We start from the raw sequence: 23,392 nt of genomic DNA on the forward strand, positions 1-23,392 counted from the left end.
TTGTGTGATAGAGAATATGGTGATCTCTGATCATAGTCCGGTGAGATTGGGCATTAGAGAGAAATTCAGGAGAGGTACAGATATCATATGGAGATTCCCATCGTTCCTTCTCAGGCAAGATAATTTCCATAAGGTGCTACAGGAGTGGTGGGGAGAATTCGCAGAGGACAATAAGGAACATAGAGAGTCCCCAGTGATATTTTGGGAAACGGCAAAAGTGGTCCTAAGGGGCCGTCTGGTGGGGTACGCAGCCATGATCAAACGGAAAACCAATGAGAATTATAATTTCCATAGTGAAGCAGTACGGGTAGCATATACAAATTATGTGACAAATAGATCTCCCATGACAAAAGGCAGATGGCTGGAGGCAAAAGAGGGATTTGACGAATGGGCCAAAAAAAAGGAACAACTATTCTGGTCGCACAAGGAGGTTGACTTACATAGGTTTGGCAACAAGGCGGGAAGGATGTTGGCCAATCTGGCAAGGGGCAGCAGAAAGATGACAGTGATCTCTAAACTGAAAACAAAGGGGGGAGAGGTGACTACGGATCCTAAGGACATTAATAAACTGTTGGGAGATTACTATAGAAAACTATATGGGTCAGGGAATAACGACATGACTGATGAGGCAGAGTGGCTAAGACAAGCCCAAATGCCTAGCTTGACGGAGGAAGATTTGAGTGCCTTAAACGCAGATATCACAGTAGAGGAGGTGACGAGAACAATTGGGGAGCTTAACACCAACAAGGCACCGGGACCTGACGGTTTCAATAGTGAATTCTATAAGGCTCTGAAGGATCTGATCTCGCCGGATCTAACCTCAGTCTTTAATGCTTTCCTGGGAGGGGCGGAAATAACCAAAAATTCCAACATAGCATATATTAAATTACTCCCCAAGGGAACCAAGGACCTGGATGATCCCTCTAGTTATAGACCTATATCGCTCATAAATCAGGATTTAAAAATTATGTCCAAGATCATGGCTAATAGACTGGCCGAGATCTTACCTAGGATCATTACGAATCACCAGGTGGGGTTTATTAAGGGGAGAAATGCCGTTACCAATATCCGAAAGACAATTCTAGTGGTAGACGCGGTTAGACTGGGTCTCACTGAGGGAGGGGCTAGACCTGCCCTAGTTACACTTGACGCAGAAAAAGCGTTTGATAATGTAAATTGGGGGTGGTTAGACAGGGTAATGGAGGCCATAGGGATTGTAGGCAAGATGAGACTTTACATTAGAAACCTTTATGCCAACTCGGGAGCTAGGGTACACACTCCGGGCTTTCTATCAGACGTGTTCCCTTTGATGAAGGGAACAAGACAGGGCTGCCCATTATCTCCTCTTTTATTCAACCTGGCAATCGAGCCGTTGTCAAGAATACTACAGGGACAAAATAGCTTTAAAGGAATCAAGATAAGGGGTTCAGAAGTAAAGACAGCGCTTTTTGCTGATGACATCATACTTTATATGGGGGACCCCGGTGCGGATTTGCCACAGACTCTTGCCTTGATTGAAAAATTTGGCTCATTCTCCGGTTTCAAACTGAACAAAAAAAAATGCGAGATCATGTTCCTAAAGGGGCATCATGGGACAATGGGGGGACAAATAAGGGATGGCTGTCTATGTGGAATTCCTATAGCACAATCTTCAATTAAATACCTGGGAGTGCATATAGGAAGATCGGTGGAAACAATCTATAACTTGAATTATGGACCGCTAATCAGGAAAATTATAGTTCAATTAAAGGGATGGAAAGGTCTGCCACTTCCATTACTGGCAAGATGCCACCTGATAAAAATGATGAGCTTTCCTAGGCTGCTGTATCCCTTCCAGACAATCCCGCTATTGCTAAAACTAAAGGATGTGAATAAGCTCAACTCCGCGTATACAGAATTTCTGTGGAGGGGAAGGAAACCCAGAATAAAGCTGCGTACGCTGATGAAGTCAGCAGAGGAGGGAGGTCTAAACTTTCCAGATGTCCAAGGGTATAATCTTGTATGTATCATGAGGCATGTAATTGATTGGGTGAGAGGAACGAGTAGGCACTCATGCGATGGAAACTAAATATGCGTCACCGTGGGATCTGACGTCCATTCTGCACTCCCCACTATCCAGGGTTGAAGGGCACATAAGGAACTCAATTATATTCCGAGACACCATGCTAACATGGAAGTCGGTAAGGAAAAAACTGGGGCTCTCATGGAAAGTGTCCAAGTACTTGAACCCCTGGGCATTCCAAAATTTTCCCCTGGGACGAGAAAACAAGCTATTTACTAGATGGAAAGAGAGGGGAGTCAGGAGAATGATAGATGTTATGAATGTGGAGGACAGGAGGTGGATGACAGGTCGGGAAGTGTTGGATAAGTACAACCTTAATAGCTCACATGTCATCCAGTATGAACAATTGAAACATGGAATAATAGGAGACCTGGGTGTGGTTGGAAGAGAGCTGAACAGAAGTTCGATTGATGAGTTACTGGAATGTGATGTAACAAGTATAAATGTCTCTAAAATATATCGATCGCTAAGGGGGGTGCTTATCTCACGGGAGGATAGTCGGACTTTAAAAGCGTGGGGGAAACAATTGGGAAGGGAAGAAGTGGTGGATGATATACTGAGAGGATGGGTACAAGTGCGGAAACATATTACCAATGAGAGATGGAGAGACACTCAATTCAGAATTCTACATAGGGCCATTATAGGTTTCAACATACCAGGTAGGGATAGGTGGTGTCCTAAGTGTCAAAAAGAAAAAACGGATATGCTGCATGGGCTATGGGAATGTGAGACAATCGCTAGGTTCTGGAACCAAGTCAGACTATTTGCCCAGTCAACATGGGGAATTTTCAGCAAACTAGACTTAATGGTGTGGATTTTCCACTCCTTTGAGGGAGGAGTAGGAGGAGGACCGAGCACGCAGGAAAAGAGGAAATACGCAATAACGCATGACATAGCCATGATAGCTAAGCGTTGCATCTTAAAACACTGGATTCAAAGGGAGGGCCCATCCATAAAGGAGGTTGTGGGCGAATTACACAACCTTCTGAAGTGGGAAAAACTAGAAGCGGAGAGGGATAAAGATGGGTTGACAGCCAAGTTTTTTGTGAGATGGAGACATTTTATTTAAAGCCAATTCACACAGGGAGAAATAATTAACCTGATGGCACCTTTTGTTCACTCGGAGTGGTATATCCTGAGCGATATCCAGGACAGCCTGGGTAAACTGAGAATCACCTAGGAGGGGGCTCTGGCGGGAGGGGGAGACGAGACGGTTGGGAATACCAAGACACGCTAGCAAAATTGAAATCATTCAGGGACGACACAGAGATTTAACGAATTGTATTGCATATGTTATATTATATTTCATTACCTCTGTTTTGGTTTAATGTTACTGTATACTATCTTAAATCGAACAGCAACATGGAACTCCAAATTGGGGTATCACCCACCTCTATGTCACATTTTGTCAGACGAATGTTCTTTTTTTGCAATGATACTTGTCATGTTTTTACAAATTTGAAAAATCAATAAAAAACGTTTTGGAAAAAAAAAAAAAACAGGCAGGGAAATGCATGCTTTACCTCACAAAAAGAATCAGCTATGACCTTGTGCTTTATACTCTTTTTCTTCCTCCCTAGCCCAGGAGCGTGTAGTATGATCAGACAATGTCCCTATACTGTCAGACACAGCCATTACACAGTACAGATTCTCAGCACAGGAACATTTATTTTTAAACACCTCCAATTGTTGAAATTATTATTATTACAAGATCTATTGATTAACATTAACTCTGTTTATGGGAAATCCCCTGAAAAGGTGGAAAAGGTTCTGAAATGAAATAATTCTTGGTAGGATTTTTTTTATATGAAAAAATATGGGATTTTAATAAAGTGTATAGACTTTTTATATCCACTGTAGATAGATCTATATCTATTGATCGATCTATCTATCTAAATGAGTTTGTGTAATATATATTTTTATATAGGCATTAGCAGAAACCTCTCCTATGATGTGAATAGAGCCTTAGGAGGTCAGCCTTAAATTAGAAACCTAAAACATAGTTTTTTTGTGGGGTTTTTCCCAATGAGGTCTGATGGTTATGCTTGGCATATGCACCAGTAGAGAATAATGTTCAAAGTTGCTGTTTTTGTTTTTTTGTCAGACGCTAACATTTTTGGAAGGTATTGCTCACCGGTTTTTGTTTTCTCTCCTAGTCCATGCTGCGTGGAAGAGGCGGCTGCTACAAGCACACGTTTTATGGCATTGAGAGTCACAGGTGTATGGAAACTACTCCAAGTTTGGCTTGTGCTAACAAATGTGTTTTCTGTTGGAGGTAAATCTGGTAGTGCCTATTAAAGTTGTCAAGTTTAGAAAGTAGAATTTTCTAATAATGCACAGGAAAATGTACCGTATTTTTCGCTTATAAGATGCACTTTTGTTCCCCCAAATTTTGGGGGAAAGTAGGGGGTGCGTCTTATAAACCGAATATACGGGGGGAGGGTATATGCATGTGTGTGTGTGTGTGTATATATACTGCAGGGTCCGCTCTGGAGCGGTGCTAGGTGCAGGTGAAAGCTGCGGGCCGCAGTGTTAGGCTATGTGCGCATGTTGCGTACAGTCACTGCAGAAATTTCTGCAGCGATCTGAAGAGCACATGTGCGCTTTAAATCGCTGCAGAAATGTCCGTAGTGAGCGCCGATTCCATGCGCTCTGCCTGCAGCTCCTGCCATAGACAGAGCAGGAGCTGCTGGCAAAGCGCATGGAAGAAGTGACATGTCACTTCTTAGAACGCAGCGCTTCGGCAGTAGCCGAAGCGCTGCGCTCTAAAACGCCACATGCGTACGGCCCCTGCACAATCTCCATAGACTGTGCAGGGGACGCAGGACGCATGCAGTTACGCTGCGCTACAAAGCGCATCGTAACTGCATGTATTTGCGCAACGTGCGCACATAGCCTTAGATCTCCTGCTCCCGCTCATATAATATGCATAGCCGCTGTCCATCAGCGTGGTGCTGAAACCACATTGCGCTGATGGGCTGGGGCAGCGGGGCATATTATATCTGCCTGTGCTCCCTTTGATCGCACACGATCCCCCCTGTGTTAGATATGGCCCCCGTGCTGCTGCCCATAGTAAAATAAAAAAAGCTTTACTTACCTCCAGCGCTGATCTCCTGGTCTCGTGCTGCTGCTGTCTGTGATCAGGCACGCAGAGATGATATCACTCTGCCATGCCGATCACGTGACCGGCAGCAAGAACCAGGAAGTGGAGGAAGCCGGAGCTCAACTGCAAGGAGGGAGACACGAGGAGGGACAGCACTGAGAAGGTAAGGAAAGAGTGTTTTATTATGGGCAGCAGTATGGGGGACATATCTAACACAGGGGAGATGTGCCATCTATAGTGGCCATGGGCAGCAGTATGGGGGCCATATCAAACACAGGGGAGGTGTGCCACCTATAGGGGCCATGGGCAGCACAGAGGGACGTGTCCCAGCACAAGGGGGCTATATTCAATATAAGGGGGCCATATCCAGATTAAGGGGGGCTAATTTTAGGATGGGGGGCTATGAGGGACATATACCCTATATGATTTGTTAGACGGACACTGGCATTATAAGATGGACCCCATTTAACATAAAAAAAAAATCTCTTTTCCTTCACCAAATTTTGGGCTGCATCTTATAATCAGGTGCGTCTTATAAAGCGAAAAATACGGTAAGTTAAGAGAGGAGGACGACTCTTTACAATTCTCTCTTGACCAGCTTGGAGAACAGTTACGAAGATTTCTTTTTGGTGTGCCATAAAACTGTACAAACATGGAATTTTACCGCAAAACTGTGATTTTTATTCTCATATAATTGCAGTTTTGCATATAAAAGTTACTAATAAACCCAGCTTTGTTGTAATACTGCATGTTTTTGGATATTTTGCTTCTACGCTTTGGTCGCACATTGGCCGTTCCTGTTCTCTACCGTTAGTTCCAGATGTTCTCACAGATAATAGCTGATTTGTTGGGGTTTCTAGCAGGAGGAGGGCACGTATGAAAATGCCATTAAGGTGAATCTGTCTGGGAGTTGGAGTTGAAATCCTGTAAACTCTTTATATGCCAAAGACAAGTCCAGTGTGCTTCTCCATTTCTAAGTAATTAACATTTGATAAGTAAATGAGGTTGTAGATCAGAAGCCTCTGTCACTCGAGCTCTATTCCCCACCCAGTGCTGCCTCTTCCTGCCTGACGGTCTCTGTGCTCTGTGACTTCAGACAAAGGAGATGTCCGTCAAGCAAGGGGAGGTATTGCTGCTTGGGGAATAGCGCTGGAGTGACAGAGGCTTTAGTTCTAAAAAATGTTCTTCAGCTCCATTTGCATATTAATTCAAACGCTGATTTTTTTAGTACGAACTGGCCATGTAAAGGACTTAACTTTGAGAGAACTACCTGTGCATATAATTAGTTTGGGCTGTTAAATCCTGCTGACAGATTATCTTTAGTGTCAAGGGTCTTTTATAATAAGTAAGGATTGCCCAAGATAGACAACCCTTATTATAAGGGTTATTCAGGATTAAAAACAAAAAAACCCCAAAACAATCCTAAAAATAGGGAATATAATAAAATGAAACAATTCACAAATGCTGACATGCCTAATCCTCCAGTAGGTCCCTGCTAATTTTTGTTGACTTGAAGATATCACCTATGAAGCCATTTAATGACTGCAACTGTAATGTGGATGTATATGACTTCCTAACTGCAGAGAAGTGAACCAAGAGCAGTGGAGTCCACTGGAGTATCAGCGCTGGGTTTGAGGGGTGGGGAATAATAAAATTAAGTGTTTTTATAATTTTTTTTTATTACATTCCCAATTCCATATCCGTATATATGTTCCCAATCTGCTCTGTAAGGCACAAAAATAGCTTTTATTATACTTAGATGGGGTAATCTGGTCTGATGGGCGTCTATAGTCTTCATCCAGTACTTCCTCTCGACTTAACGATCACCATTCTCCTTCCCTCCTCCGTGTGGATTATGCATCACATGTCATCCATACCGTGTCCTCCATCGTGCTCCTGTGGAGGCGTAGTCTCTGGCCTCAGCAGGACAGAGGGAATTAGGCCTGCATAGGAGCATGATGGAGGACAATGTGTGGATGACGTAAGATGCATCATCCACACAGAGGAGGGAAGGTGAATGGCAATCTTAAGACAAGAGGAGGCTCCGAATCAAGACCAGAAACGCCCATCAGACCACCCATAAAGAAAGCTATTTTTTGTGCCTTGCATTGGGACATTGGATTGGGACATATATGCAGCATTCTCCGTGCTTTATATAGATAAAACCTAGTGACCGTTTCCTTTTAAGTCCAGGGTTTAATAAAGTCACGTTATCTCTGAACACCAGGTTTAAGTATTCTGTAAGATAACTTTTCTACACTTAATATTAACCATAAACCCTTATTTTCGCTTTTTCAAAACAAAATAGTATTTTTTTTTTTTTTTTAATGTTGGCTTCTTTGCAGTACAATGTGTGAATACCTTAAACATATTGATGCTACGGCCCTGTAAATAATTCACGCCAGTTAGTTACCTCCGTGCCTGACAGTAGCTGCAGGGCATTTTTCAAGTAACCAGCCATGATTGCTGCTTAGTGTAATATTTTTCAGAGGCCTTTAGTTTCTGCACATTTTGCAATAATTCTCGCAACTCATGATAATTCTGGGACAGAGCCATAAAGACCTCAGATCTGATAAGAACGCCAATAGTTCACTTGTAGGACACATTGATTAATACATGGATGGCTGAGGCAAATAGAAGAATGTCTCCTTGTTCTTCAATGTCATCTTTCAACAGCCTTTCATTGCTTCCTGCAGTGCCTCCGATATAAGATTGTTTTGTCAAAAGCAAGAGTATTGACTTAATCCTGGGTTTAAATTAATAAATTTTCTTTAATAATCCATCATTTGTTTTTAATCATCATATAGTCATTGTAATTAATCTGATCTGAGCTAAAGATTAAGAAATTAACTTTTTTGCCTTTTCATGCATTTTTGTCCATAAGGCTTTGCACATTTTTATTTTGGTTATGTTATGCCGATCAGTGGACATTTATTTCAGTATAAAGTGTATGAACATAATTTATAAATTGTAATGTGAACAATCTTACCATTCCTGTAAGTTTTAATAAAGTAAATTAACATGTACATACTTCATTACTCAGATTTGTATCTCAATGGCCCATTTATGCTCGCTTCTGACCAGCCCCGTTTCAGTGTCCGGATTTTTTCTCTCCCTCCCTCCTCCGTAGCCGGCTATTGCAATTCTCGCTCTGCACGCGCGGTACACCGGTGTACTGTGAGTGCAGTGCGATTTTTCTCTCGCCCCATTCACTTTAATAGGTGCGAGAGAAAAGAGTCTCACATTACAATCGCAGCATGCTGTGATTGTTTTTTCTGTCCGATTAGGGCTGAGAATATAATCGCTCATGTGCACAGACACACAGGCTAGAATTAGTCAGAGTGGAATACGATGTTTTATCGCACTCCACTCACACCGATTTTCTCGCCGTGGGGCTTAGGCCTAACAGAGATCAGAAAAAGACTAAAAAAAAGATCTATTGTATAGTACAAAATAGTCGTTTTTATTATAGTCAGAAAAAAGATCCCCAACAAATAGCCTTACAAAACCGGCACACATAGTTACATATACAGAAAAGGTCAATGGGAAGAGGAATGCAATTGTATATTTACGCATTGTTATGCTTATAGGTGTTTTTCTGCTCTCTATGCACTGGGGTATATCTTGCCTCCATCCCCCTGTACCCATGTCCTAGTTATTTATCTATCTATCCACCATTGTATGCAGGACCATTGATTCCACTACCCTCCTCTTCCCATTGACCTTTTCTGTATATGTACCGTATTTTTCGGACCATAAGACGCACTCTTTTTCCCCGAAATGTTGGGGGAAAGTGGGGGGTGCGTCTTATGGTCTGAATGTGGCTGCGGGGAATGTGGGTGCTGCGGTGGAGCGGGTCATCGGGGGCACGAGCAGGCTGTAGCAGCCTGCCGTGACCACGTGGACCCGCTCGTTTAATATGCACGCCCATCCCCCGCCCATCATCCCTCAGCGCTGAAGCTGGCACTGACAGGTGGGCGGGATGATGAGCGGGGGATAAACAGCCGGCCCGCATGATCACCCCTGGCAACTACGGCCTGGAGTGATCATGTGCGGCTGTATTCACTGCCCCCCGTGCATCATCATCAGCGCGGGGAGCAGTGAATCAGTGTACAGTACTCACCGTTCCCCTGCAGCATCGCTCGTCCTCCCGTCTGTGTCAGCGGCAGCGCCGCTGAGTGGAGCCGTCCCCGTTACCCTGCTGCATCGCGATCATCTCCTGTGTCTGTGACGGCGGCTGGGTGGAGACTGACGTCGCTGTGTCCACACGCAGCCGCCGGCACAGACACAGGAAATGATCGCGATGCAGCAGGGTAATGGGGACGGCTCCACTCAGCGGCGCTGCCGCTGACACAGACTGGAGGAGGAGCGATGCTGCAGGGAGTGAGGTAAGGTGAGGTGAGTATGAACGTTTATTTTTTTTATGTGCCACAGGATGCGGCCATACACCAGGATGGGTGTATATTATGAGCAGGATGGGGTCATATGAGCAGGATGGGGGCATATGAGCAGGATGGGGGTATATTATGAGCAGGATGGGGTCATATGAGCAGGATGGGGTCATATGAGCAGGATGGGGGCATATGAGCAGGATAGGGGTATATTATGAGCAGGATGGGGGTATATAGCAGGATGGGGCCATATGCCATGATGGGTTATATAGCAGGATGCGGCCATATGCCAGTATATAGCAGGATGCGGCCATATGGCAGGATGACGGTATATAGTAGGATGACGGACATATACTGTATATACAAGGCAGGAGGATCATTACCAGGATGCGGCACCTTAGTAGAGAATTTGGGGACATTACCCCCATAACAGTGTCAGCAGCAGATCCTCGCCCCATAACAGTGTGTCATGACCACATTTTTTGCTTAAAATTTTATTTTCCTATTTTCCTCCTCTAAAACCAGGGTGCGTCTTATAGTCCGAAAAATACGGTAACTATGTGTGCCGGTTTTGTAAGGCAATTTGTTTGGGATCTTTTTTCTGACTATAATAAAAACGACTTTTTTGTACTATACAATAGGGATTTTTTAGGCTTTTCTGATCTCTGTTAGATGCATATAACTGTGTACACATTTTTTGGTAGCTGCATTTTAGTTTGGTTAAAAACTATCTCGAGTGGCAGCATGGTTTAACATGGGTTTCATGTTGTTTTTTCTAAAAATTGTATGGTTGGCAATTATGTATGTAGATTATTACATCTACTATATACTGGGATCGGATCTTGGAGATGGGAATACCTTATTAATTTGTTTCTAAGTAATTTACATAGCTGTTACCTTTTTATCTTTGTCCTTGTTGTGGGATTGTTGTGCGGAGATGTAGATTTTTATCAAAAACTTTATCCTGTGCCGTGATGATGGAGAAGTCTGCAGTAAAATCTGCAGCAAATCCTTATGTAGCTTATGCTGATTCCTTGTGGATTGTTTTGTCGAAATGTTTGTGGGGGTGTAACCCCTAAACTGATCTTCTGAGCAATCTGATTTACAGTGATTAGAAATTTTGTTTCTATGTTTACATCATAGACATCATACCAATCCCGTGGGAACAGAGTGGAGGTGGAAAATGGACCAACCGGAAATGATTATACAGGAAGCCATTGAAAATCACCAAAACCTGATTAAGCAATTTAAAGGTATGAGGAGGATGGGTCAACAGGTTATGTTTGGTGGTAACATTGCATGAATGTCTAGTGATTATCCTGACCACCATAATTGTGTAGGAGGAAAAAACTGTGTTCTACAAATTTGGAAACCCGTTTTAATCAACATTAGACTGAACATTGCAGGTATTAGATCTTTAGGGCTCGTTTCAGTTTTCACCAGTTTTTTGGCACGAAACTGCTAGAATGTAGGAATTTTGTAGGAACTTTTTTAGCAAGTGCTGATGAAAAATGTATCAAAATTTATACAAAAAATGCAACATATTTTGCGATTGAACACGGCAGCAAAAAAATGCAAAAAGATTCCACCTCACCGTGATATAGCCTCTGCTATCCGGAGAATGGAAGGTTGTCTCTTACATGGCTCAGAAGAAATTGCTAAAGTAAGGGTATGTGCATACGATCCGGGCCCGCTGCGTCCTGGACGCGGAAGGTCTTGACCAGTGGGGCCGCGAGTCTCCTCCGCAGGTGAACGCAGGAGACCGCAGCTGCTTGTACCCATGATCAGGGTTCGGGGCACTGCGGTCTCTTGCTTGTGTTCTCCCAATGAAGGACATTTTCAACTCCCCAGCAAAGAATTGACATGCTCGTGGCTCGATAAGCCACTCCACAGGTCAGTTTTTGCTGCCGGCCGCACACGCACAGTGGGCATGGAATTTCTATGAATCCCATCCACTGTGCTTGTACAGTACAATGCAGAACTTTAGACGCAGCAAAAATACGGCGCATCCAAAACGCTGCAAACACTGATCATGGGCACGCACCCTAAGAGAGGAAATCTCGCTCAACGGACATACAGACTTCTTCATCTGCATGTATGTAACTCACGGGACATAAGAATAAAATTTCATGTTGATGTATGTTAGCATCATGATAACATACTCCAAAATGTAATTTAATCTTATGTGCCATGTGTTACATACATAAAAATAAAGAAGGCTGCATAGCCGTATAGTTGGATTCCCTCTCTAACTTGAGCAAGAAAATTTGCCACTTCATTGAGGCTTACACCTTTTAATTAATTTGGTGCATCATCCGCCATTATACACTTCATCAACACTGGAGTACAAAACACCAGACTAGATGAATCGGGCAATTATTGTTTTGGGTTTTTTTTGCATCTTGCCAGCATATTCAAGAGATTCTGTCAGCAGATTTTTGCTATGTAATCTTAGAGCAGAGGAAGAGTCCCTGTGATACTACTTACTAGACTGTTTGTTAGTTTCAGTATTTCATCAGCAGGAGATTATCACTTGAGGGCTAGTTGTGTTGTGCCATGTAGTCCCTCTACTCTGTATATCCACGCCCCCACCGCTGACTGGCAGCTTTCTGCCTATACACAGTGAACGCAGAAACTTGCCAAGCAGAGATGTGGGTGGGGGTTATTCAGAGATCTGCTAGATCTTGAGCAAACAGTGATGTTATAAACATGACAGCAAGCAACCCAGTAAGTGAAGCATCGCTGGAATTGGGTTATCTGTCCCTGAATCAAGCTGCACTAAGATTACATAGCCATAACCTTGTGACAGATTCTCTTTGTTTTTAGTTGGTAAAGTAAAACTCGTCCATGTCTGGTAGTGAGAGGGATCTGTGTTCAGAGCAGAAGAGTTAAGCTTTGTTTGTATTCCTAGAACACTGTTATGATGGATTCCCAGTTAGTCTGGAAGCAGTAAATCATTTCCACCATGCAGTTAATAGCGCAGTCTCCTATATACATGTAAATGAATACTCACCGCTTCATTAGACAAGCGATTTCCTTCCTTGCTCTGATGAATGAGTAAACCTGTGTAACCAAGCTGTAGCACTGTCCTGTATATGTGGAAATGATGGAATAAGACCAGAAATGGTTTTTGTATTCATCACAATTCACCAACAGTACGAGTTACTGTCCTTAGGAAAAAAAAAACTATACTAAAAGGGTTTTAGCATTAAAATGTCCTAATAAATAAACTTCAATTAAAACCATTGCACCCTTTGCCAGAGAGCAATATCTTCAGCCCTTGGGGATCATTTTGGAGGGGCTTTCCCAGCCTAGATATGTTCTGCTGCGGTTGAATGTGAGTAGTGCTACCCGTTTTCTATCTGAGCAGCATTCTGCCACCATTAGGCTTGGGGCTATGCAGCGCCTTTGGTCGTGACTCCTGTTATGTGAGCATAGTTTGTCAAGCGAATGGAGTCCAATAGTAACCTGATGCGGTTGGACTACTTGCGAACTTCTTTGTCGTGGTCGCAGTACCCTCAGGGTTGCAATGTGACCCCATTCACTTGTAATGCGCTGCAATGTAGCAGCAACATCTAGCGAACTATGGTCGCACAACAAGTGTCTTGGCCAAACTTGCCATGTGCTCACAGCCTTAAGGGTACTTTACACACTGCGATATCGGTACCGATATCGCTAGCGAGCGTACCCGCCCCCGTCAGTTGTGCGACACGGGGAAATCGCTGCCCGTGGCGCACAACATAGCTAGGAACAGTCACACGGACTTACCTGCCTAGCGACGTCGCTGTGACCGGCTGTAACCAACCCGATATTTACCTTGGTTACCAGCGCACACCGCTTAGCGCTGTCTCCCTGCACTCCTAGCCAGAGTACACATCGGGTTAATTACCCAATATGTAGTCTGGCTATGTGTGCAGGGAGCCGGCACTGACAGCTGAGAGCGGTGGACGCTGGTAACGAAGGTAAATATCGGGTAACCAAGGAAAGGGCTTCTTGGTTACCCGATATTTACATTGGTTACCAGCGTCCGCAGAAGTCTGCTTCCTGCTCACTGCACATTCAGTTGTTGCTCTCTCGCTGTCACACACAGCAACATCGCTAGCAATATCGCTGCTACGTCACAAAAGTCGTGCCTCAGCAGCGATGTTGCTAGCGATGTTGCTTAGTGAGACGTGGCCTTAAGGTCCTGCAATGCCCTGCACATGAGGTAAGTGACATCGCCATATCAGGAGAAATATACTTTCTAATTGGAGGTATTTGCTAATATTATTATTACACCTACTACATATTGGGATAGGATCTTGGAGTTTTGAATAACCCTTTAATTCAAGGCCGTAGACGTCTATGAACCCTATCAGGCATGGACAAATTGGTGTAGAGCGCAGCTTAATAATGAGGAAATTGAAAGCATAACATCAACTTTATCAGGAGCCGACAGCATTATCGCTCTGATTGCATGTCCTAAATTTGCTAGTGGTTGCAACCATGGATACCTGAGGTCCTGCAATGCCGTGCACATGAGGTAAGCAACATAGTGAATCAGAAGAACTATATACTACATTTCTAATTGGAGGTATTTGCTAATATTATTATTACACCTTCTACATACTGGGACCGGATCTTGGAGATGGGAATACCCCTTTAATTCATGGCCATAGAAGTGTATGAACCCTACCAGATATGGACAAATTGCTGTAGAGTGCAGCTTAGTAAAGAGAGAGGACAATATAGTACACCTACTTTACCAGGAGCCGACAGCATCCTGGCTGTGAACGCATGTCCTGAGTTTTCCCCAGGGGCTAGGAGGTGTTATTTTACCTTGCAATATCTTTAACTAAAGTAGTCATATTTTCATCAATGCCATTTTAGGTCCTAGTGCCATCCCTTTAAGTCTTGGAGCATGGCGATGTCTTCAATTATTCATATTATAAAGTCTCATTTAAACGTAAATCGGTTAAGCGGTTTCTAAGACATCTTTACATTTTCCAGCAGAATTACAGTTAATTAATTTTGAAGCTAATGGTAGGGATTATTGAATTATGTAAATCGGGTTCATTACGGAGCCTGCTCTGCATGCAGAAGCGTTGGGTGTGAGCTCGCTTGTAAGAATAACATGGAGAGATCTCCTTGGAGTCGCAGATGACAGTACAAAGCTACAAATCTGCAATGGCACGACTGTACAGCCATAAAGAATGGAGCTGCTCAGGGATCTGCCTTTCTCTGGCTTGTGAAATTGGATAACGTGCTTCCTGAGGGGCTCTTCTAGCCTGTTAGAGGTATTAATATTTGTCAGGGAGATGTACATTAGTGTAACAGATGAACAGTGTCCTATTGACTGGCTACTCAGTTTGGTGGCAGAAGGCTCTAAAGTAAAAAATGGAGTAGATGAGCTCAATCAGTTATAGCTTGCGCTCTATTCCCAGTCCACCTTAGCAATGCTTCTTTGTCTAGGTCCTGCAGACACTGAACTCCGAGGCCAATGTTCCATCTGTTTCTCCATAGTATCTTTGCAACTATAACTGGGCAATGTTTAGCTTGTTATTTTCATGAAATAGTGTTTTTCTACAATTTTGTTTAAAGGGTGTTTGAGCATTTCTTTTTTCTTTTAAAGGGAGTCTATCATTAAGTTTTTGCTATCTAATTTAAAGCAGCATAATGTGGGGGCAGAGACCCTGATTCCAGCAATGTCACTCATTAGGCTGCTTGCTGGAGTTTTCATAAAATAACTGTTATCAGAAGGAGATTATTGTTGGAGGACTACTTGCCCTGCCAGGTAGTCATACCACGCCCCCATCACTGATTATGCACAGTGTACAAAGAAAGCTGCCAATCCGTGAGGGGTTGGGGTTATATAGAATTCAGCAATCAGAGATTTGCAGCATATAAAAGTTATTTATCAAAATTGTAGCAGTCAGTAAAGGAAGTGATACATTGCTGGAATAAGGATCTCTGCCCCTACATCATGCCGCTCTCGGAAGGGGGTAGTAAAAATTTGGTCACAGATTTCCTTTAATTCTTAAATATTTAAAAAGGTGACATCTAATATATAAAGCAGAGTGTGTGAGTGTCTGCTAAAGGAATCCGCACCGTCGCATTTACAATCACAAAATTTTGCACAGATGCCTCATGTGACCCAGGGAACATCATAGACTATGTTTTGACGGGAAAATGTAACCCCGCACTTTACAGTTACTCTCCAAAAAACCTGCCTCCATTAAAGTGAATGGAGCCTGGAACTACAGGTTATTAATAGTAGCTGTGATTGGTTGCTATAGGAACAAGGACATTGTTAGTATAAGAAGCTTATGTGTGAGGTAATAAGATGGCGGTGGGGAGACGGATATAGAGAGACAGACGCAGTGAGAGAGACAGACGCAGTGAGAGAGACAGACGCAGTGAGAGAGACAGGCGCAGTGAGAGAGACAGGCGCAGTGAGAGAGACAGGCGCAGTGAGAGAGACAGACGCAGTGAGAGAGACAGGCGCAGTGAGAGAGACAGGCGCAGTGAGAGAGACAGGCGCAGTGAGAGAGACAGGCGCAGTGAGAGAGACAGGCGCAGTGAGAGAGACAGGCGCAGTGAGAGAGACAGGCGCAGTGAGAGAGACAGGCGCAGTGAGAGAGACAGGCGCAGTGAGAGAGACAGGCGCAGTGAGAGAGACAGGCGCAGTGAGAGAGACAGGCGCAGTGAGAGAGACAGGCGCAGTGAGAGAGACAGGCGCAGTGAGAGAGACAGGCGCAGTGAGAGAGACAGACGCAGTGAGAGAGACAGACAAAGACAGATGTGAGAGAAGCCGTGGAGAGAAAGCGCACATAGGGTCTTAACTGATAACAATGCGGGTGTAGGAGATAGGACAGGTGCTCACCTGCGGTGGTTGTGACAGGCACAACTCCTATGAAGGCATAAAATGAATGCAGAAGTGGTCAAGCTGCACCCCCGATGATGCAGTGGAAAACACAACAGTGGGTAGGAGAGTCGGGTTCACGCTGCGCTAAAAACCACGATGCCAGACGATATGATGAATTCTTTTCTTTATTTAGGACAGGTCAACGCGTTTCAAAGGCATAACCGCCTTCTTCATCAGGACAAGGAAAAGAACATTATGCTCAATAAAGAAAATAATTAATCATATCGTCTGGCATCGTGGTTTTTAGCGCAGCGTGAACCCGACTCTCCTACCCACCGTTGTGTTTTCCAAAGACAGATGTGGAAAGAGACAGACCTGGATAGAGACAGGCGGGGAAAGAGAGACAGAGACAGGCAGACAGGGAAAGAGACAGACCGGAAAAGAGATAAAGAGATGGACAAAGACAGACCTGGGAAAGAGACAGACCTGGGAAAGAGACAGACCTGGGAAAGATTCAAAAAATAACTCGGGCACACAGTAAAAGTAAGAGTCCGAAACAAATGATTTTTTTTGAATTTCAGTAAGCTTGTTTTATTGATGCAAAGGACCAAACAAATCTGACGTATCGGCCTTCACATATAGGCCTTCCTCAGAGATGGTCTATGATACAAATATACAGAAAGAAAAAGGAAAAATTATTACATGTACAAATATACACATGTCATGTGAGCAGTACAGTATGAAATCATAACAGTGGCATCAACAAGCCTATAAACACCGATATTAGATTCAGAATCAGAAAAGAAAAAACAATATATCACAAAAATTCCATTAAGTGAAATGATATTTATTTGAGAAGGTTCACACTACTGGGAACAAGGGCCACCCTAACCCTGAACAAATCAGAAAACATAGGACATACCTATATGATTACGGAGAAAATATGTATTCGAGTAACTACTCAAAACGAACTCCTCATGTTCTACACGAATGCCTAAAAATAGACACATGTAAATATACTAGAACCGGCCATGAGTGAGGGGTATGAGCAAAATAGAAAGTATAGGAAACGTGGAAGATATGAAGCAAAAGGCAGCAGACAAAGAAGTCAGAGAAGGGATTGTGGAAAAATCAGTCGCGGATTATATAGAGACAAGTAAAGAGGGAACGGAAAAGCGAGAAAACATGTAACAGAACATAGGAAACGAGAAGGGGGAGGCAGACCCAGAGGAAAGAGAGCATGACAAAGGACGAGTGGAAGTAATGGAAAAGAGAGGGAAAGAAAGAGAAAACAAGCACTGCACTCTACAAATGAAATCAAATGAAAATACCTTTGTAAACATCAACAGTTGCAGTAGATTACACACCGGTAATATATAAGTAATACCGGGGGTCCGCTTATGTGGTACTATGAGAAAAAGATTTATAAATTGAAATCACTAATGGATTTCTGTCATGCTGGTATAAGGTACTAGATGTGACTACTATAGATGTATACCTATCTAATCAAAAGATATAAAGTGAACACAAGACTGCCAGTCTAACAGGTGCCTATACCATTGTAAATATCAGAAGTGTAGACTTAGTGTGATCTGAATACCTGAGCATAGGTTGCATCACGAGTGATGCAACCTATGCTCAGGTATTACATCTATAGTAGTCACATCTAGTACCTTATACCAGCATGACAGAAATCCATTAGTGATTTCAATTTATAAATCTTTTTCTCATAGTACCACATAAGCGGACCCCCGGTATTACTTATATATTACCGGTGTGTAATCTACTGCAACTGTTGATGTTTACAAAGGTATTTTCATTTGATTTCATTTGTAGAGTGCAGTGCTTGTTTTCTCTTTCTTTCCCTCTCTTTTCCATTACTTCCACTCGTCCTTTGTCATGCTCTCTTTCCTCTGGGTCTGCCTCCCCCTTCTCGTTTCCTATGTTCTGTTACATGTTTTCTCTCTTTTCCGTTCCCTCTTTACTTGTCTCTATATAATCCGCGACTGATTTTTCCACAATCCCTTCTCTGACTTCTTCGTCTGCTGCCTTTTGCTTCATATCTTCCACGTTTCCTATACTTTCTATTTTACTCATACCCCTCACTCATGGCCGGTTCTAGTATATTTACATGTGTCTATTTTTAGGCATTCGTGTAGAACATGAGGAGTTCGTTTTGAGTAGTTACTCGAATACATATTTTCTCCGTAATCATATAGGTATGTCCTATGTTTTCTGATTTGTTCAGGGTTAGGGTGGCCCTCGTTCCCAGTAGTGTGAACCTTCTCAAATCTATATCATTTCACTTAATGGAATTTTTGTGATATATTGTTTTTTCTTTTCTGATTCTGAATCTAATATCGGTGTTTATAGGCTTGTTGATGCCACTGTTATGATTTCATACTGTACTGCTCACATGACATGTTTATATTTGTACATGTAATAATTTTTCCTTTTTCTTTCTGTATATTTGTATCATAGACCATCTCTGAGGAAGGCCTATATGTGAAGGCCGATACGTCAGATTTGTTTGGTCCTTTGCATCAATAAAACAAGCTTACTGAAATTCAAAAAAATATCATTTGTTTCGGACTCTTACTTTTACTGTGTGCCCGAGTTATTTTTTGACTCTATTGCTAGTTTTCTCGGAGGCACCATTTATTTCTAGAGTGAGCCAGACTCTATTTTGTATAGACCTGGGAAAGAGACAGACCTGGGAAAGAGACAGACCTGGGAAAGAGACAGATGGGTAAAGGAACAGAGAGATGGAGACAGACAGAGACAGGCAGACCTTGAAAGAGACAGACGGACAGACAGCGACACAGAGACAGGGAGAGAGACAGTGACAGTTACTATCCGGTTAACGCCGGGTACCACAGCTAGTTATAGATATAGATGGCCAGAACTGTAATTATTGAAATAACAAATCTCTCAGCAGAGTTTAGAGCCAAACAGTCACCTGCATTCTCTTTTGTCCATAAACTTTGTCAGTTATAGCGCATCTTAATTTAACCCTTTAGTCACCAGAGTATTTTTTGTGCTTTTGTTTTTCCATTGACATATCCGTATGAGGGCTTATTTTTCTGCAGGATGAGTTGTAGTTTTCAATGACAAATATTTTACCATACAAGGTACTGGAAAACAGGAAAAAAAAATTCCAGGCGTGATGATAATAAAAAAAAAAAATTCCATTGCATTTCAGCCGTTATTTCAGTGTTTTGTTTTTATAGCGTTTATTGTTTGGTAAAAATGACGTGGCAAAACGATTTTTTCAAATGAGGACATTGGTGGTCATGCCAAACTTGTCCATTTTTTTTTTTTCTGTTGTTTATAGTGGTCATCAAATTTTTTTTAGGGGGAACAAAAAAAGTCATTTTCCTTGGGGGAAAACCAAATTCGGCTTTTTGTGTTTTATTTCTAGTTATTTGAGGCATGATGGTACCAAATACGTGTTTGGTTTTTTTTTTCATTTAATTTCTTTATTTTTGGATGTGTTTTTAAACTTAATTATTTTTTTTTTAAATTTACGCTTTACAGTTTTGTCCTCTTAAGAGATTTCAGCTTTCGAACATGCGATTCCTTATATTACATACTGCAATACCACAGTATTACAGTATGTAACAAAATCATGGTTCTCCTAGGAAGACCAGCCTGTGCCTGAGCTTCACTGGAGGTGTAACAAGGCAGTTACGGTTGTCTTCAGCAGGGTCCAATATAGTTTATACTTTTGCTTAGCATCAGAGGAAGTCCAATTAAATGGTTTGTCCACTTCTACATTCCACCTTCATTAATGGACCCATTTATTGTTTCCAACTCCTTGAAAGCATTAATAAAGGGTTGTCAAGTAGTGCACACAACCTCTTCTAAGCAAGGACAAATCAATTATTGTTGCTTTATTACACAAAGTTATGTAGGCTTCATACGCACAATTAATATTTACCGTTGTTATTATCTTTGCGAATGAAAGGATTAAAGTCAAGTTTCCATTATTGAGGTTTGGAGGTAATGTTTGCAGTAGTTATGTTATAGAAAAGGATTTGGTATGGATGAGGGATATTATCTGCACACAGTGATAGCAGTGCTACCTCGGGTAACTGTGAAGAGCTAGTGAAACATTTTTAGTAAAAGGGTCTGTGCAGAGACCCATCTAAATTGCATTTTTTTTATTTTTTTTTTTTGCTAATCAATCTGAAGGTACCATAATGTAGGGTCAGAGATCCTGATTCCGGCACTGTCACTTACTGGTCTGCTTAGTGTATTTCTTATGATATCACTGATTTATCAGCAGGATGTTATCACTAGAGGACTACTTGGTCTGCTGCCAAGTAGTCCAGCCATGGCCTCCCCATGATTAGCAGCTTTCTATGTAAATCGTGCATAGGCAGAAAGCAGTGATGTGGATGGGATCATACAGAGCTCATGTAGATTTGTGGCCTGGAAAAAATGTTTTTGATCAAATTTGCAGCAAGCAGCTTTGTAAATGACACATTGCTGGAATTGGGGCCCCTGCCCCTACATCATGATGCTTTTAAATGGAAAGCAAAAACCTGGTGATAGATTCTCATTAATGGTGATTAGTGCACTCAATGTTTTTTTTAGAGAAAAAATATATGTGTTAACCCATTGATTGTCATTGAAAGATTTAGTCTAGTCCTGTTCTATTTAAGGGTATGAAGTTGTTGGTTACGTATGCATAGGTAAGAATAGATTTAATATAAGTGCTGCTGTTTTTTTGTGTTTAGCATCATTTAAGACCGTAAGAATTAATGTAAGGAGAGGCAATGAGGAAGACCTATTCTTTGAGGGAAATGTTCTAATCTGATGGAAGTTCTAGAAATCTGCTTTATTAAAAAAAAAAAAAGTATTTTTCATAAAGTTTTGAGAAGCAATAAAATTTGTTTTGTCTTCATACAAATCTTCTTTATAATAATGCCAGCCGAATGCCAATAGGAAAGAGTTAGATTAGGAGTAAGAGTGTCAAGGAGAGTCGGTGAAGTGAGTATCTTGCTGTACTGACAGTTCTTATTCTTGGGAGTACGTATATCACTGCAAGCTGGACTAGAAGGGCGCGTATACACACCTTCCAGCACCTGAGTAGATCCAACCCCGGCAGCTCTAGACACTGTCTTTGATGAAAGTTTGAGGACCGCTGCATCATGTCAATTAGATTTTCTCTGACATATTCTTCTTGTCGCCTTACCACCACAGTGGTCAACAGAGTAGGCATCGCTTCCAGAGCAGGAACAGACCTCCAGAGCACTCAGCTGGATCCCTGGGGCACACGAAGGGGAGTATATGCCATTTTTTTTATTTTAAAGAGGTTATCTGGGACTTTTGTATTTTTTTTTTCTGTAGGGCTAAGAACTTACCTACCTGCTAGTTTCACCCTGCGAGTACCTCTTTCGTCTCAGAGTGCGATTCTGCTTCCAACAATGTCACGTCAATAGAGCAGCTCCTTCTCTTATACTCTGTTCTATCAACGGGATATCACTGCCGACGTTAGGCTGATATGCAGCAGGGAGACATCTGTCAAACTGTGAGGAGCCAGCTGTCAATCATCATGATGTGACAGTGACGCCTCGTCAACTGAGAAAACTGGAAGAGAAAGATCTGCTTTGCTTATACAAAGTCAAAGAAAGCAGCAGGGCAGAACAGGCAGGTAGTCAGCAACTTCCTGCTGGTATGTTCTTGGCCTCATAGGAAAAACACCCAAAAGTCAATTATTATTTCTTTAAAAACATCCATGTCTTCATTTTTTTTAATTGGACAACCTCTTTTAACGTTACAAAAGCAGATGCTTTTGATTTACGACCATCATTTTTTGGAAGGTTGATATTGCCAATATTTCATTTTGTCTAATATGGCAGCTATGTGGTAATTATATACATTTGGTAGCCGAAGTCATTCGTAAACCTTATTTGTCATTTTGTATTGTCGTTCTTGTGTCACTTGTCTGCCCAGATGAATTTATTAATTTGAGAGTGTAATTGTGTAAGATGTATTTTGGTTTAGGTATTACTGGAGGGTGTAAATAGTAGAGGACTTTAGCTAAAGTATGGATCTTATGTCATTCCATTTTACCACACACTTCGCTATGGTATAACTCTGTAATTTGCTACAAGGAGGCTTGTAGGAGGGTGTAAATCCTAAGCCTAAATAGGGAATTAATTATTTTCATTCACATGGAAAAAACCTTTGAGGGTAATTTTTGTTTTAGGTGAGATGTTTAGTCCTAAGATCTGGGATCTAGACTGTTATTTTTTTATAAGAAATAATACTAAATGATTTGAAGGTCTCATATGTTGGTTCGAGAGAAGTTTCTGCATTTTTAAGTTCTTTTTTAACCCCTTCCCGACCATGGACAGAAAGATCCGTCATGGTGCCCTGGGCCTTAAAGACCAAGGACGGATCTTTCTGTCATGGCGGAATCGCCGCACCGGAGCCTCCGGTGATTGCAATCGGGTAACACAAACTGCAGACCTACGGAGGCTGTGATTGGCTGACGAACGCCACTCAACCAATCACAGCCACTGTAATGTTCCAGCCATTTAAAGTGACTGAAACATTGAAATCCAGCCCTGGCCAGTGCAGCTATAGCACTGGCCATTGGCTGGAGCTGGGTGACCTCACTGGATCACCCTCCCCCAGCTCCAGTAGCTCTGATTGGAGAGATCGGCCTTGTGACCGATCTCTCCAATCACAGTGGACCTGTTGCTGGTGACCGCCCCATCAGCTTCACTTGTCGTCCCTTCAGCACGCCAGTACAGTGAGTGTATACAGTGCAATGGCAGGGCGACAAGATCCGGTCCCATGCTGTTATGTGACCGGAGCATGGGACCCGGAAGTTGCCGCGCTGCCATTGCACTGTATGAAACCCGCGAAAAGCCTCCCGATCCGCCGCTGCCCTCCGCGATCTGCCACCTGTCTCCCCGATCTGCTGCCTGCACCCCCACCCCTCGTATCTGCTGCCCGCACCCTCACCCCCACACCTC

General features: G+C 42.6%; 1 protein-coding gene across 1 annotated transcript in view; it reads left to right on the top strand.

Moving 5' to 3' along the window:
• Positions 1-23,392, top strand: part of LOC142291656 (S-adenosyl-L-methionine-dependent tRNA 4-demethylwyosine synthase TYW1-like) — a 293,905-nt gene that overhangs the window by 122,887 nt on the left and 147,626 nt on the right. The window contains exons 10-11 of the mRNA XM_075336334.1: positions 4,219-4,337; positions 10,700-10,809. Of these exons, the coding sequence (XP_075192449.1) occupies positions 4,219-4,337; positions 10,700-10,809 (229 nt within the window). The remainder of the gene's footprint in view (positions 1-4,218; positions 4,338-10,699; positions 10,810-23,392) is intronic.

Source organism: Anomaloglossus baeobatrachus, chromosome 2, assembly GCF_048569485.1.
Source record: "Anomaloglossus baeobatrachus isolate aAnoBae1 chromosome 2, aAnoBae1.hap1, whole genome shotgun sequence".
In the NCBI taxonomy this organism is placed as follows: Eukaryota; Metazoa; Chordata; class Amphibia; order Anura; family Aromobatidae; genus Anomaloglossus; species Anomaloglossus baeobatrachus.